The 17,617-nt window shown below is 42.0% G+C and overlaps 2 protein-coding genes across 2 annotated transcripts in view; both read left to right on the top strand.

The window, feature by feature from the left end:
* Nucleotides 1–17,617, top strand: part of LOC149287748 (uncharacterized) — a 792,175-nt gene that overhangs the window by 277,209 nt on the left and 497,349 nt on the right. The gene's annotated exons all lie outside the window — the stretch shown is intronic.
* LOC149287760 (uncharacterized) lies at nucleotides 6,325–16,171 on the top strand. Its single transcript, XM_089492615.1, has 5 exons — nucleotides 6,325–7,204; nucleotides 8,874–8,955; nucleotides 10,092–10,258; nucleotides 11,076–11,196; nucleotides 13,267–16,171. The coding sequence occupies exons 3-5, from the start codon at nucleotides 10,184–10,186 to the stop codon at nucleotides 15,159–15,161; spliced, it is 2,091 nt and encodes a 696-aa protein (XP_089348741.1). The 5' UTR covers nucleotides 6,325–7,204; nucleotides 8,874–8,955; nucleotides 10,092–10,183; the 3' UTR covers nucleotides 15,162–16,171.

The raw sequence follows: 17,617 nt of genomic DNA, 5'->3' as shown, positions 1-17,617 counted from the left end.
CACACACACACACTCTAGTAGCATATAGAAATATGCATGTGTCTATATACACACACACAAGGAATATATATATGTTCTTTCTCTCTCTATATATATATGTGTGTGTGTGTGTGTGTGTGTGTGTGTGTGTATATATATATATATATATATAGAGAGAGAGAGAGAGAGAGAGAGAGAAAGAGAGAGAGAGTTGCGCTGGAGGAGCTACAAAGGCCTAGTAGAATATTCCCTCTAGGAACCTATAGGTCCTCCAGCTCAACTATGTGGTCATCGTCCGACAGACATTGACCATAGAGTTGCACTGGAGGAGGACCTAGAGATTCCTAGAGAGAACATATTATCATGTCAAAAAATGTGACATTTCGCCCTGTCCAAAATGGGAAGTGTCTGGCTGTTTGCTTTAAGTTTGAAAAACACTCTTAGGATGCCTGCAGCATTTAAACAGCATGCCTCCAAGTGACCCGAAGTAGCTTTATTTTGGCCTGTCTGTTCGGGCCCTTATAGATCAGAAACCCAATGGGTGAAGCATGAGGGAGAAGCTAGACTCAGCATTAAGGTTTACCTCCCCACACTGCAGGACAATGTGCAAATCCCACAATACTTTTTAAAAAGTCAAAGAAACATAAGCAGCACTTCCCACCATTTACTCGAGGCTCACGGATACAACATGGACCTTTTGGGGTAGAACAAATGTTGAAACCCGCTGGTCTAAAGACTTTAAACTTCACAAAGTGAAGGATTTGCCTTCTTTCTTTCTCTTATGCTTATGTTATATCATAAAGCACCATGCATGGTGTTAATATTAATTCTTTATCCACTTTGTCACTACTACTGATGGGAGCAAACGGGAGCAGCAGCGACTCCATATTAAAAGAAACAAAAAAGGTAGGAACATACTGGGGGGAAACATACTACTCTGAAACCATCCAAGAATTGTTATCTTGAAGAACTTGGAAAAGTTAGGGTTTTTTAGATGACAAATTCCAGGATGCTGGCTGAGAAATTTTGGTATTGTCCAAAAAAGGTAACTTCCCAAGCTCTCTGTGTTGCACTTTTGCAGTTACCCTGTCCAAGGCCCTTATCACACGAGCAAAATTTGAAGTTATCCCAGGGTCAATGTGAAGGCAATGCAGGGGCAATCGTGGGGTTTAAATCAGGAGCCATGGGCTACTGGGAAGCCATGGGAAGCGTTCTCAGGGAATTTGTGATTGTCATCTGACTGTCTAATAATGTTTGATGTGATGTGATCTGCTTTTGTATTTGATGTTTTTGATTTGTCTTTTCTTTCCACATAGTAATTTTATCTATTCCTCTATTTAATTGTTATTATCTTAGAGTGTACGCCTTGGGCAGGCTTTTATATACTCCTTAATTTTACCGACTTTGTACAGCGCTGTGTATAATTACAGCGCTCTAGAAATAAAGTTTAATAATAATAATAATAATAATAATAATAGCCATCTTAAACACAATCAGGGGTCATTTCAGGATCATTCTGGGGTTAGGTAAATCCTCTTTCCACCTGAATTTACCTAACCCTGGAATGACACCATTTGTGTTTAGGATTGCTCCTGATTGTGTTTGGCATTGTGTGATAAACAAACTTGAAACTTTACCTAACCCTGGAATGACCCCCGATTGTGTTTAGGATGGCTGCTGATTGCCTTTGGTGTCGTGTGATAAACAAACTTGAAACCCAATGATTGCCCCTGTATTGCCTTCACATTGCCCTCACATTGACCCTGGGATAACTTCAAATTTAGCTCGTTTGGTAAGGGCCCTAGTAATGTATTGCTAGGAGTCCCGTTGGTCCCACAGTTCTCCATGTTGATACAGAGCACTGTGAGACCATCAGACCCATAGCAATACATTACTAGGAGAGTCTGACTGCAAGTTGGGACAGAGAGAGACAGTGCCCTGGGATGGCATGGGCCCACTCTCACCATGTTGTACTGTGTGTCAGTGCTCCATACATAACGGCAGCTTCCAGCACAGAAATTGGCCTTATAACCTTTGGGCTGTTGGATCCACGTCAATTTCAGATCTTTGTGGAAATCAATGTACCGGGTGCGGAGGCAGCAGGCATGATCTGTACTCCTGAAAGAAGGTGGAGATGTGAGCAGGGAGTAAGGAGAAAAAAACATAAGTATAGAAGCAGCAAATTCACACCGTATTAACTAATGGGACTAACAGCTACAGGAGGAGGCACCGGCTAAACAAAAATAGCTGAGATATATAAATGAGGCTGGTGTCCTGTACTTAGAGTAATAGAAACATAGCGTTGGAAGGAACCAATGACTTGGGAAAATGCCAAAGGCTTGGAATGGTTGTTGAACAAAGCCAAAGCAGAAAGTGCAAAGGCAGACTTACAACTGAACATTAAATAAGAAAACAAAAATAAATACCTCTGTTGATTTACAGAACTTTAAAGCACTGCAGATGATAAAGTGACCATATTATGAGAAGACAGGACTCACTAGAAAAGACAATAATGCTTGGTGAGATTGAGGGTAGTAGGAAAAGAGGAAAACTTAATACCAGATGGAGATAATTATGGATCAAGCTTGTTTTCTGCTGCTCCAGAGAGCAGGACCCGGAACAATAGATGCAAGCTACAGGAAAAGAGATTCCACCTCAACATTCGGAGGAACTTCCTGACAGTAAGAGATGTTTGACAGTGGAACACACTTCCTCAATGGAGATTTTGGTGGAGTCTCTCTCCTTGGAGGTCTTCAAACAGAGGTTGGATGGCCATCTGTCAGGGATGCTTTGATTGATAGTTCCTGCATGACATAATGGGGTTGGACTGGATCAGGGCCCTTGGGGTCTCTTCCAATTTCCTTGGATTTCCCCCCAGAAGCCATGTCCCTGTAAGGCAGAAGTCCTGACCCCAGAAGTCCCAATCCTAAAAGTACCACCCCTGGGACCCACTGACACCCGATGCAGAAATGCCACTGACTTTGGGCACTCGATCTCCCTCCCAGGCTCCACCGTTTCTTAGAAAGATGGAAACCTTCAACAGAGAGTCCTTAGGGGTCAAGCCAAGCTCTCCTCTGCTTTCCCAAGGCCTCCTTCTCCATCCACTGCTGGTCTTTGGAAGGGAGACATAGACTGCTCTTGGGAAAGTTACTTTTGGAGGGACAGGGACTCCCAAAACCTCCCAGTCTGGCTCTAATCTTAAGTATGTCAAATCTCTGCAGTGGACAGGTCCAAGTCTTACGGAAGGAATGGGGATCCTGTGGCCCTCGCTCTGTATCTCCATTAGAAAAAGACTGATTCATCATAACTAGGGCTATGTTTCATGTTCTTTGGATGTGCAGCCAGGCAAACAGAAAGCTTCAAAGATTTCAAAGGTTTACTGGATGGAAACAGAAGTACAACTTGTCTTAAATTCATAAGGAAAGACAGCACCAAAGGGAGCTCTGATAGTCTTACAGAACAGAATATAGAGAGACTCTCCCTCCAAACAAAAAGGACAATGGAGCCTTGTTATATGCTGGGGTTTGGTTCCAAGTTCCCCTGTGAATAACAAAATCCGTGGATGCTCAAGTCCCATTTAATATAGTGACATAGCAAAATGGTGTCCCTTATAAAAAAATGGAAAATCAAGCTTTGATATTTGAAATTTATACTTTTTTGAAAACATTTTCAAACCGTGGATGCTTGAACTGTTACCCATGCTGCAATATAAATTTTGGAATCAATGATAACCCTTGGATGACCCCTGGCCAGACTCCAAGCCTGTCCGCCATTACTGGCAAAGCGAGAGGACATGTACACCTCCCCTAAGGGAGTTCCCATATTAACATCTCAGTGGGTCCAGGGAAGTCGCATGAAGGGATTATCTCAAGGTTGGGAAGAGTGAAAGGATTGCCTTCCCTGAAGCTATCAACCTCCTCCTCGAACCTATTGTCCAAGTGGCATAAGCCCTTTATACTATCTAAAGCAGACATCCAGGTGAAAAGAAAATCTTTAGAACACCTTTGTTTCGGCCAAGCCAGCCTCTTTGCCTCAGGCCAGATTTGGCCTATAAAAAGTCCCCACTTTGGCTGCTCAGCGTGCCATTTTCAAGGTCTACTCACTCCACGTCAGTCAGACCTCTGTTCTGGTAGCCGGCATTTCTGCTCACTCCCAGGTTGCAGAGCAGACTTGTCTCACTGTCCAGCACCCCATTCGCTCCCCGGAGGGAATCTACATTCTGGTAAGCATCTCCATTAGTAACGCCTGAAATCTGTTCCCATTTTCCAACCCTAATTTTCCTGAGTCCTGAGTGTGTGTGTGAGTGTATGCGCAACGTATGTGTTTTTCCCCTATTTCAATAAATTAGACATCTAGTTATTAATATCCGTCTCAGCTTTATTTATTGGGATCCCCTGGTCTACTCCGTATACATATCGGAAGGGGGATTTTGGTGGGCTCTTGTAGCCAGCCTCTCTTGCAATATTTGAGCTAATAACAATAATAATAAAATTCCCCCTACGGACCCTTGGCTACAGAACTGTGTATAAAAAAATCCGTGTATAAGAAAGGCTGACTGCATTTCACACTCCCCCTTTCCCCCTTTCTGTACATGCGGATAGCAAAACAAAGAATGAGGTATGAACGGCTGTGCAATTCAGAGGTCAAGGTTTGTATATGCTTTTTGATAAACTTTAGTATTTTCAAGGTGCAGCTTTATAAATGCTTTAATTTTAAAAAATATATATAGTTATAATTGTAATGCTTCTGCATTGTTTTGGATTTGTACTGTTTTAAATGTGTTGCTAGCCACTCTGAGTCCCTATATTGAGAGAAAGGACAGATGCAAGTCAATAAAAAAAAAGTTGGAGATCCCTTGAAGATCCGTGAGTTTCTTGCTTCCGATTGCCCTTCCACCAACAGAGAAAGAGACTGAATGAGTCCATCAAGAATAGCTATGGGCCAGTTTTGGCACCTGGGGTGTATCTCCATTGCCCAGACATAGCATTTTGATGAAACCATGAAACTTCCCTTTCATGAAACCATGGAAGGGAAACTAGTTTTGGAGTCAGCGAATGTTGTGTGTGTCAGTTAAGGGCTGGAAAGGAGAGATTCTGCAAATGGAAATAGAAAATAAACCTGAAATTTTCTTACTGGGAATGATAAATGACAAACTAGAAAAAGAACATGGAAGGACCTTATTTGATATGTTTGCTGCAGCAAGAAACATGTATGCTAAATACTGGAAATAAGAGAAAATTCAGGAGTTATCAGATTGGTACAATAAACTATATGAGTATATAGAGAATGACAAATTGACACAATTATTACGGAACAGATCAGATGAAAACTTTGAGAGAGACTAGTGAAAAATAGCAACTTACTTGAGATCCGTGTAATTATATGAATATCTGAATCTATAAAATTATGTTGAGATAGATAAGGTATACAAAGAAAGACATGCAAAATAAATTGAATAACAAGAAATCTCAATGTCATGTAATTTAGGGGGTTAGATAGACTGAGATAACTTAATATGATAGACTGCGATATAGATTTCGACTTCAGATAAATACGTACATATATATGATCAAGGATAAGGACATAGAAATACAGATTAATATGTATGTATATAAAGCAATAAAGGAAAAATAGATATAAAATAAAGTATTTAAGAAAATATAGAAATCATCATTTTAACATGTATATATGCAAAACAATTAAGATTTTTTTTTATAAATAAGGTTTATATAAAAGTCAGTACAGTCGGCCCTTCTTGTACACGGATTTTTTTATACACAGATTCAAGCATAAACGGTTTGAATATGTAAAAAAAACGTATAAATTTCAAATATCAAACCTTGATTTTCCATTTTTATAAGGGACACCACTTTGCTATGTCATTATATTTAATGGGACTTGAGCATACACAGATTTTGTTATACACGGGGGCTCTTGGAACCAAACCCCAGCGTATAACAAGGGTCCACTGTATACATAAATATAAGAACCAACAGAAAGGAGTGGAAGTGATATATATATATTGTATTTGTATCTTTTATTTGTATGTTTGTTGTCTGATGAGTTTTATATTTATAGTTTCCGATTTTTAATTAATTTTTTAAAATAAAATACTGATGTTTCATAATTAATGCTGTCATTTGCAGAGTCAAGATATGCAATGAAGAATGAGAATGCTTCAATTAATGCAAATGTTTATTGAATGTCACTTGAAGAGCAAGATACTTTCAAACCCAAAATTTTGTAGCAGAAGTAGCATGAAGATTGCAATAGACCTTTACAAAATGCAACAAAATAAAAGAAGGCTGCTTCTCCAAAAAAGTATTTTCATCCACCAACATTTATACACTTTGTCTCTAATGTGGATTTTTGGATGCCTCTAAAAGTGTAAATTCTGAGAAAAACATTTTCCACAGTCTGTCATTTCTATAGCTTCTCTTCTGTATGAATGCGATGGTGGTGTGTAAGATTGGTACCTGAAGCAAAACCCTTGCCACACTCCTGGCATTTGTATGGTTTCTCTCCTGTGTGGACTCTTTGATGTACAATAAGGTCTGACCTCTGAGGAAAACATTTTCCAAACTGCTGGCATGTGTAAGGTCTCTCTCCAGTCTCCATTTCCTCATGAATCTCAGGCTCTTCTATATAAAAAAGGGGGCAGACAAGAATCATCTCCGCATTAAGAGAGGAGAGGCCTCTGGAATCTACAATGGAGCTATGCAAACTAAACAAAGGAAAATGAGCATGAGAGATAAAGGAGTTTTGGTGTTCCTTTCCCTCTCTTCATAGATATTACTCATAATTGCTAAATGGAATCCCTTCAAATGTCTGAAAAACAGGGACTTGAGCTGGTTCACACCAGTTTACTTAAACCAGTTAACGTTTTCCAGGTTCATGGCTACCTCACAATACTCTTCTGGCTCTATTATCGACACCTGTTCTGGCTCCATTCTGGACTTTCCCAGAGTTCCTTTCCTGTCCAAACATATATATTGCTTGTTCCTTCCCTCTCCTCCATGCTTCCACATGCCTGATCTCCTTCCATTTCTCCCTCCTCTCTCCATCTTTCCCAGCTGCTCTCAGGTCCATCTGCACTGCTTCAGCATTTCACCTTCAGCATCTCTTCCCTGCCATTCTATATTTCACATTCTCTCTTACACACAGATAGAGAGAAAAAGAGAATGGTGCAGGAAAGAGACACTTTCAGTCCCATCTGGTGAGAAGGGTAGGATAATAAATATATGCAATTAATCCATTGGAATGGCTTAGGAAAGGTCTGGGAAGTGGAGTCCAGTTTTGGTGAGGATAGGGCTGCAGAGAGGAGCCTTCAAACAGCCTGAAGACATCTCCAAGACAGGGCTGGGCAGCTATTGGGGATTGGGCAGCCAGATTGGGCCCACAGGGATCTCAGAGGTAGCCCCATTGGACCACCTGGGGAGAAAAGAAATCATGTTTACCTCCTCAATATCCCCCAGCATCCTATTACCATTGTTTGGCTCAATTTGAGCCATTGTAGGGCCAAGAGAAGATATTGGAAGCCTCTCCAGAACATAGAAACACTGAAACATAGATCAAAAAGACCTAAAAACTTGCTAAGAGATGTACCAAAGAGCATTGGGACCCAAAACATATTAAGTGCCATGGTTCTTTCCTACGATAGATTTGCAGTTTAGCAAAGGGCATTTATAATCATCAGATGGAGAGCTCTACTGGCTCCGTAAAGTAAAGTACAAATCCCAAGATTCCAAGGATGTTACTTTGACCATTAAAGTGAAACCATAGTGCCATGTATGTAGCATGCAAGACCCCCCTCTTCTGAAGGAAGAGCAATGGATACAAGTTCCTTGCCCAGAGAGGATAGGTTTTCATAGGTTTCCATCATCACTTCGTTATATAAAAATGACTGCTTCGGACTCAAGAGTGGCCATTCCTCCTCACTCCTTCCACTTTTCCCCTCCATCTCTCTCTCTCTCCTCTGAAGGCCTCACACCGACAAGTGCCAAGAACTGAGGCATAGGCAGCCATTTTATGTTCCGGTGGCCATTTTGTGCTGCTTGTGACTGTGGGGAATAATATTTGCGAGGCGTTTCTGAGCGTCCAGACTAGGAGCGGTTTGGACGCAGTTTAGAAGCGGTTTAATCGTCGTTAGGCACAAACCCTTGAAGTGTTTGTGTAATGACTGGGCTCCAGTCAATGGAGGTCTTCTTCAGGCAGTAAAGGGAGGTTTATGCAAATGCAGAATGACATCACTGCTACGGAAGGCTCTCTTGACCAATCAGAGAGCAAGATAAAGGTTCTTCTGGAAGCTTCCGTGAGAAGGAGATATAAGGCCTGAGAGACCAAGAGACAGTTGGGGGAATTGTGTCGGTTGGAGATCCAGAGAGAGAGTTAAAGAGCGGATCTTGGAAGTTAGGCTCAGAATTGGACGTTTAGGTCTATTTATTATTTTAATAGCTTATATGAATTGAATATTATATACTTACAAATATTGTTCCTGCAAGATTCTTAATATCTTGTAAGACCTACTTTTTACTTATATTTCGTTATCTGTAATAAATACTTCATTGGAGTATCTACTACTCGACGCTCCTTTTACACGTGTTTTGGCTCGGTTGATGCTTGGGAAGATCAGTAAAGAAGTAGAAATAAGGTTCCTTAACTGGTCCCAGTGTAGGTTAAGGGAAATCCTCTTATAATTCACTGGATGATTGCAGCGTGATTGAAGGAAGTTAAGGGTCTGCTGGGCTAAGAGCCATAATGTCTAAATGTCTAATTAACAATTTGTAAGCCATTCTGATAGCCTTTTGGCTGAAGAGAGGGCTATATTATTATTATTATTATTATCATCATCATCATCATCATCATCATCATCATCATCATCATTATTATTACAGGGCCGCAGTTTGGCTGCTTGGACCACCGGAGATCATCACAGTGAGTCAGTTGGAAAAGCCCATCTCACTCCAGAAAATAAAGGTACTTGAGGAGTTTGCACTCTACGTCTTTCTGTAATAATAGCTACAAAACTGATAATAGCATTTGGGACATTTAGTCTTTTAAAAACAAATATGGCAGATTTAAATGTTGCTTTAAAACCTCTTTCCTTCTGCCAGCTTTGCGCTGGTTTTGGGGGAAATGAGAAAGTGTTGGGAGGGAGGGACTGCCAACAGAATTAGGAAATGCGTTGCAGGCTATGGACAGTTTGCGGCCAAGAAAGGTCCAAAACACAGGGCAGCAATAGTCCAGTTTGAGAGCGCTTTAACTGCCCTGGCCCAGTGCTAGGGAATCCTGGGAACTGGAGTTTATTTGGGCACCAGAGCTCTCTGACAGAGAAGGCTCAATGTCTCAGAAAACTATATTTCCCAGAATTCCCTAGCACTTAGCCAGGGCAGTTAAAGCGGTTTCAGTTTGGATTATTGCTGCAGTGTGTTTTGGACTTAGGTGACCCTTGGCAAGTCACACTCTCTCAGCCTCAGAGGATGGCAATGGAAACCCCTCTCTGAAGAAACCTGCCAAGGAAACCCCATGATAAGGTTGCCTTTGGGTCGCCATTAGTTGGAAACAACTTGGAGCCACACAACGGCAACAAGAGCAGTAACACCACTAACAAGGCTTAATCACATCTCACAAGCCAGCTAGGGAGAAAGAAAGAAAGAAAGAAGATGTGGGAGTTGTAGTCCTCGGTTCAGAGGGATTGGAGGGGCCTTACTGCAGGGCAGGACCCCTCCTCTTTCTGGCCATGTGGATGCTGGGAGATGCAGTCCAGGAAATACACTGCAAATCCCATTGGCAAGATAAAAGGCTACTACTGCCTTTCAGATCCAGTTTGCCCCAAATCCTTTATGAGGCCAGAAACCCCTTGTTAGGAAGCGACCCCCAAATATCTCAGGAGGCTCTATATCTCCCAAGGCCCCCTTCCTCCAGGACCCCCTTCCACTCTTCCGAGGTCACTAAAATGAGTACCCAGACATTCTAAGTACTTCATGTACTTAGGGGCAAATTAGCTTACTTGCTAATTAGCTTACTTGCTGTTCACTGCTATGACCTTTGGAATAGCGGTATATAAATAAAACAAATTATTAATTAAGTCTAACCCTGGTCTCGTTTGTCAGGAACTTCATCTCGACCCTCTTGTACACACTTTTGGAGTATCTTTTGCTGAAGTGACCCAAGTGCAGGATCACCAGGACCCCCTGCCCACCTGATGGCCGACACAGAGGCCAAGTGGAGGGAGTTGGGCTCCAAGGGAAAGAAGAAGCAGAGGTACAACAACTCTTTGGTAAGTTACCATCCTGACTTAGTTTCATCTGTGTCACTGCTGGGCCTGCTCATGAAAGCAAGCGGAGAATATACTGTCTCAATTTGGCAGAGTGAGTCCTGGTTAATGCTCTGTCACCTCATTTTTTTAGGGGCTTTGAAAATGTCCTATTTTTCTCTCCTCTCTGCCACTTTCCCCCTTGTCCTCAGGTCAGTTGGTTGCTGCAAAATGTGTTCCAAGTTCAAAAGACATGTGCAGCCCATCAACTCAAAAGAGGGGAGAGGGGAGAATAGGAGGGGGCAGGGTCTTGTACCCTTCCTCACTTCTGCGATCTTCATCATTTACAACTTTGGCCATCTTGACCCCCTTCTGGTGTTGCTTGTCCACATGTGTCTTGCTTTCCAAATCTGTGAAATGCTGGGGGATTTGGAATAATATCTCTGTATCTTAATTGAGGGTGAGCCCAGTGGCCCTCAATCCCAGAGTACTCCCCAGAACTGTTTTTAAAAATGAAATTTGCCTCTGAGATTAGGTGAGATATGGCTAAGTGCATTATAATTAATTGGTGACAATACACGTTGGAATAGTCAGTATCCTAATCTATCATCAATATCCCAGAAATGGTCTAAATTATATTTTTTATTATATTGTATATTATATTGAAAGGATTTGAGACAAACTGGGTCTCAAAGACAGTAACTTTTTGCTTGCTTGCAGAATTTAAAGTTTATTTCCTGGACTGAATTCTGAAGTGTTGAAATAATATTTATGATGCACCGTGTGCTTTCCTCCCCTTTTGTTTAGTCACTCTCTGGATGAGGGCTATTTTCTATTTCAGGTGACCTTTGCGGACGTGGCGGTATATTTCACCGAAGAGGAATGGAAAATGTTGACGAAGAAGCAGAAACTTATGTACAGTAATGTGATGATGGAGAATTACGAGAATGTGGCCTCTGTGGGTAAGGAACCTGAATCCATTGCCCTTCCTGTTAAGACTGAGGGCCCTTTCATAATTTACTGTCAGAGCGCTTTGTTTCCACTTTAGAATTATTGAATCAAACCAACTTCCTGATAGTAAGGGCTGTTTGACAGTGAAACACACTCCTTCCTTGGAGTGTAGAGGAGTCTCCCTCCTTGGAGGTCTTTAACAGAGGCTAGATGGCCATCTTTTGGTGATGCTTTGATTGAGAGTTCCTGCATGGCAGGAGGTTGGACTGGATGACCCTTGTGGTCCCTTCCAACTGTACTATTCTATGATTCTATGAGTAATATCCATGAAGGGAAGAAAGCAGAAACAAAACTTGCTGTTTTGCTAATGTTTCTTTTCTACCTGAGTTTGCTTAGCTCCATGGTTGATTCAAGAGGTCCTTTGTTACCCAAAATGCTGGAGTCTGGGGAGGACATCCGCAAGCGCTATGCTTTTAGGGGGATTTGGTACTTAGCTCAATAGAACGAAATAGTTTCACTGGGGCAATGGTGACCTCTGGATCCAGCCCAGCTATAGCAGGTCCTGAATAATAATAATAAAAAAAAACTTCAGAGGCATTTGAAATAGGTTTTTGTGTTTTATTTAGGGGGAAAGCAAAACACACAGACACATACATATAAGTGTTCACGCACACATGCAAGAACTAGGTAACAGTGGCGGGAGTGGTGAATACATGTAAGGCTTTGTTAATGGTGATAAGTTACCTATCCAGATCTTTATGCTGAGGATTTGGAATGGGGAGAAGTCTGTAGTTCCTGCGACAATTGGGGTTGGTGAGTGCATTGAGGTGCTTAGCCATGAAAACAGAGTGTCTGTCTGTAACTGGACTGACACCAAAGAACAGCAAGTTGGACCTGACATTTATACTGAAATTGGTGATGGGGACAAAAACTGAGGGTTTGGAAAGGTTTATATCACTTTAGAATATTTCCTGTGTGGAGAAAGAATGGTGTGAAACTGAATTGAATGCAATGGGTGTTTGATGCAAATACCTCAGACAAAAGGGATTAGCACACTGCCTCTCAGGTCCTGAATAATATCATAGAAGAGTCCGGAAGCCAACCTCCAAATATATGTATTAGCAATACACTGACCACTTTCCACACATAAAAATAAGTCACAAACACAGTAGATTTCATTCAGTTCTTTATCTTGAGTTGCAAAATAATACAAATCAATGAATGAATAATTTATTACGGGACATGGCCAGCTTAAACAACAACAACAAAATAAATACAAGTATTACAAAGCATCACAAGAAGTAAATTGCCTTCTAGCAATAAGGGTAAACATCAGTTCATAAAATGAAATCCTAAACCTGGCAGGTAAAAATTGTCCCAAATAACTCTGAGAAATATAAACTTAAAACAGTAGCCTGACACTATGTCATAATTATTTCAAGATATTTCATGGTTGTTTCTGCATCAGTTTCAAAAAAATTATGCGACAAATAATTGCAGCTGCACAATATTTGGCAACTTTAACAGTTACTTGCTCCTAATAATACAATTATTTGCAAGCTCTCCTCTCTGACTTCCATGAACTTGACTATCTCTTCTATACACACAACTCTAGTGCAATCGAGACCAATCCGCATGTGAGCTGTATACTGTATTGGTTGTGAGTCATCTCCTCGTGCCAAACAGCATGAAGCATTCTCTGCATTTACCTTCCATCATGCCTTGGGCTCTGACTCAGCACTCTATGGCAGTCTCACAGGATATGATGCCACCTGTCAATCAAAGTATTTCTACACATGTTTAATAGAATATTTTTTCAACCGTTCTTAGTCTGACTATCTGCTTCCAGTGATTCCCTTAAGGCAGTTCCCCTCCAATCTCTTCTTTGCTAGCTCCTATGAGTAAGGATACAATCGTTTCATGGATTTGGGATATCTGCAACAGGATCAGGCTCGGGTCACTCATACCAACTTTACTAATTTAATGTCAAATAGGGAAGGGTAAATGGGGGCTAAATCTGGGGGAAACACCCTCCTCTCTTAACTCTGATTTTTAGTCTTATCTGTTATTGTTCTTTACAGAAGAACATCTGGGTCATGAGAGAGTCCACACCAGAGGGAAGCCACACAAATGCCAGCATTGTGGGAAACGTTTTTCTAAGAAGTCAATCCGAGTGAGACATCAGAGAATCCACACTGGAGAGAAGTCATACAAATGCCAGCATTGTGGGAAATGTTTTTCTTGGAAGTCATACCTAGTGAAACATCAGAGAGTCCATACAGGAGTGAAGCCATACAAATGCCAGCATTGTGGGAACTGTTTTTCTCAGCAGTCACACCTAGTAACACACAAGAGAGTCCACACAGGAGAGAAGCCATACAAATGCCAGCATTGTGGGAACTGTTTTTCTCAGAAGGCACACCTAGTGAAACATCAGAGAGTCCACATGGGAGAGAAGCCATACAAATGCCAGCATTGTGGGAAATGTTTTTCTTGGAAGTCAGACCTCATGAAACATCAGAGGGTCCACACAGGAGAGAAGCCACACAAATGCCAGCATTGTGGGAAATGTTTTTCTTGGAAGTCAGACCTCGTGAAACATCAGAGGGTCCACACAGGAGAGAAGCCACACAAATGCCAGCATTGTGGGAAACGTTTTTCTAAGAAGTCAATCCGAGTGAGACATCAGAGAATCCACACTGGAGAGAAGTCATACAAATGCCAGCATTGTGGGAAATGTTTTTCTTGGAAGTCATACCTAGTGAAACATCAGAGAGTCCATACAGGAGTGAAGCCATACAAATGCCAGCATTGTGGGAACTGTTTTTCTCAGCAGTCACACCTAGTAACACACAAGAGAGTCCACACAGGAGAGAAGCCATACAAATGCCAGCATTGTGGGAACTGTTTTTCTCAGAAGGCACACCTAGTGAAACATCAGAGAGTCCACATGGGAGAGAAGCCATACAAATGCCAGCATTGTGGGAAATGTTTTTCTTGGAAGTCAGACCTCATGAAACATCAGAGGGTCCACACAGGAGAGAAGCCACACAAATGCCAGCATTGTGGGAAATGTTTTTCTTGGAAGTCAGACCTCGTGAAACATCAGAGGGTCCACACAGGAGAGAAGCCACACAAATGCCAGCATTGTGGGAAACGTTTTTCTGAGAGGTCAAACCGAGTGAGACACCAGAGAATCCACACAGGAGAGAAACCATACAAATGCCAGCATTGTGGGAAATGTTTTTCTTTGAAGTCACATCTAGTGAGACATCAGAGAGGCCATATTGGAGAGAAGCCATACAAATGCCAGCATTGTGGGAAATGTTTTTCTTTCAAGTCAGACCTAGTGATACATCAGATAGTCCACACAGGAGAGAAGCCACACAAATGCCAGCATTGTGGGAAATGTTTTTCTTCGAAGTCAGAGCTAGTGATACATCAGAGATCTCACACAGGAGAGAAGCCATACAAATGCCAGCAATGTGGGAAATGTTTTTCTCGGAAGTCAATCCTAGTGAAACATCAGAGAGTCCACACAGGAGAGAAGCCATACAAATGCCAGCATTGTGGGAAATGTTTTTCTCGGAAGTCAGTCTTAGTGACACATCAGAGAGTCCACACAGAAGAGAAGCCATACACATGCCAGCATTGTGGGAAATGTTTTTCTTTGAAGGGAGACTTAGTGAGACATCAGAGAGTCCACACAGGAGAGAAGCCATACAAATGCCAACATTGTGGGAAATGTTTTTCTTTCAAGTCAGACCTAGTGAGACATCAGAGAGTCCACACTGGAGAGAAGCCATACAAATGCCAGCATTGTGGGAAATGTTTTTCTCGGCAGTCACACCTAGTGGCACACAAGAGAATCCACACAGGAGAGAAGCCACACAAATGCCAACATTGTGGGAAATGTTTTTCTCGGAAGTCATACCTAGTGAGACATGAAAGAGTCCACACAGGAGCGAAGCCATAGAAATGCCAGCAGTGAACTACTGTAATATTATTTTTGTCAAGAAGAAATACAGAAAATGTATTTTTTTAAAAAAGAACTTTTCTGTTTTCCCCAATTCAAACAACTATGAAAACATATGTAAATTAGGATGAATTAATCTGCTTCTCTCTTAAAGAGTAGAAACAAGAACCAAGCAGAAATGGAGGTTGGTTTTTGTTTGTCTAGCTCTATTTTTCTTTGCTCAAAGATTATAACAGATAGGAAACTAGAAGAAATGAAAATTTAAGAAGTTTAGGCGCCATCTAGGAAGTATACAAAGTTTAGACATATAGAAACTAACTTGGCTTTTTCCCCTTATTTTTATATTCTTTGTATATTGTGTAAATATGTTTAACTGTGTAGTAATGTTTTGTCGTGTATGTCTTTTTAATTAATGTTCAATAATATATTTTAAAAGAAAATATATTTTCAATCCACCGGTGAAAAGGCCCTTGTGATTTTGTTTGTAAGGTTTGTCTGTCCATATGTTTGTGATTTGTCTGTCCATGTGTCTGTTTATGCTTTAAAGTTATATTTTGTTAAGTTTACGTTTTAATTGCTATTACTATAGATCATTGCTTTGGGTTATAAACTTGGCTGAGGATTATGGGTTGTGGTATAGGTTAGGTAGCTGGGGGGCTGGGATTTGTTGCAGCTGGTTAGAATAGTTATGGGAATGATAGCTTTTGCAATGTTTGGGATGTTGGCTGAAGAAAGTTGGAGGCCGGCATTAAGAGAAAGGGGACTAGTTTGTGGGAATGGCAAAGGGAGCCTTGTTACCTGTGGGGCATAGACTGTGGGAATTGGAGGTGGGGGCTAGGATTGTAAAAGGTGATGTTTTATTTTTGGGGTTTTAATGTATTGTTTGGATTGGAGTGGGCAGTTCTGGCTTAAACACTGGATTTTTAAGTATTCTCAATAAATTTCTTCGCTGTTTCAACACACTGGACTCTTTGGTGCAGAGAAGTTCTGAATTTGCACAAAATTGACCCTTTCTCTTTCCTCAGTCCTCTGTTACGAAGGATCGAATTAGGGGAATTTTAATTAGATCAAATATAGCTGAGAGGTGGTCCTAACAAAACCACATGCCTGAATGGGGTCCCACCATTATATACCAGAGATCGACAGCAAGCCCCAAGAGAAAGGGACACTGATACCAACTAGGTCCAATTAAAAGCGTAACATTTGTTACAGCACAGGGAAAACCACACAGCAAAAGGGGGACACACACACACAGACACACACACACACACACACACATTCAAGACTGTAGCAGGGGATGGGTGAGTTAAGGAGATAGGTTTGAGAAAGAGAGGCACCACTAGGGAATACTACCTTAGAAGTATTCTCCGGGAAGTCTGATGAAGCTTGGATGGAGAGTGGATCACGGCCGCAGGAGAACGGCGGAAGAGGGCTGCGGGAGCTAAGATCAGAGTTCTGATCAGAGCAGCGGCAGCATGGTCCTTGCATTCCCTGCGCCTGCTCAGGAGGGGCCTTTGGTGGGAAATGTGCATGCACAGTCTCAGCCCCTGAACCTGCCGCCCTCACAGCCTGCTCTGAGGGAGGGAAGTGGGGAGAACCCTTGTTCGTTCAAAGATTTGGCTGCAGGGTCTTCTGGAGGGGGGGAGTTGGGGGGTTCTAAGAAGGAAGGGAACCCTGATCTCCTCACCCCAAAGAAAGGCAGGGGCTCTGCCAGCCTCCTCTCCCTTCCCTGCCCCCTCCTTGGGGGATTCCTTGGGGCCCAGTTACTTGGGGGGTTATGAGAAAAGAGGGCAGGGGTTTCTTTGGAGAGAGGCATGGCCTTGGGGCCCAGGTACTTCAATAGCATTGGAAACAACATTATTCAGGAGGGGTGGCGTTTTCTCTGGGGGGGGGATGGGGCTGTGTCTGGGGGAAGACCCAAATCTAGGCCAAAGCCAAGAGGAGGGAGATGGAGGGACCCCAAAGCCCCTTCTGGGGATACTGACACCCCTCTGCAACCTCGGAACTAGGCTTAAAGGCCCACAGTTTCCGGATTAGGCACCCCCCCACACATATTATTATTATTATTATTATTATTATTATTATTATTATTAACCTTTATTTATAAAGCGCTGTAAATTTACACAGTGCTGTACATACAGTCTTTTTAATTAGACAGTTCCCTGCCCTCAGGCTTACAATCTAAAAAGACACCACACAAAAGGAGAAGGGAGTAGTGATGGGGAAGGGGATGAGGTCCAGCAGTTCCTCCAAGGCCTGGACCAAAGCAGATGGACTGGAGGGAGGGCTTGGCTTCATAATGGATGGTTAATCTTCATCCAGGAGGGCAAGCGAGAATTATGCAATGCCTGGGAACGCTTCTCTGAAGAGGATGGTCTTTAACTCCGTTTTGAAGCTGGTTAAAGAAGTGATGGCTCTTGTTCGGGGGGGGGGGAAGGTTCCAGGAGTGAGGGATA

The sequence above is a fragment of the Sceloporus occidentalis genome, unplaced genomic scaffold (assembly GCF_023333645.1).
Source record: "Sceloporus occidentalis isolate IW3139 unplaced genomic scaffold, rSceOcc1.0.p SCAF_57, whole genome shotgun sequence".
NCBI lineage: Eukaryota > Metazoa > Chordata > Lepidosauria > Squamata > Phrynosomatidae > Sceloporus > Sceloporus occidentalis.
Note: the sequence above shows the minus strand (reverse complement) of the source record. Positions and strands in the feature narration are given on the sequence as shown.

Excerpts from the sequence above, each read along its gene's own strand:
- LOC149287760 (XM_089492615.1), top strand. The coding sequence starts at position 10,184 with ATGGCCGACACAGAGGCCAAGTGGAGGGAGTTGGGCTCCAAGGGAAAG. Across the intron at positions 10,259-11,075 it reads AGAGGTACAACAACTCTTTG|GTGACCTTTGCGGACGTGGC; the intron begins GTAAGTTACCAT and ends TTTCTATTTCAG. Across the intron at positions 11,197-13,266 it reads CGAGAATGTGGCCTCTGTGG|AAGAACATCTGGGTCATGAG; the intron begins GTAAGGAACCTG and ends TGTTCTTTACAG.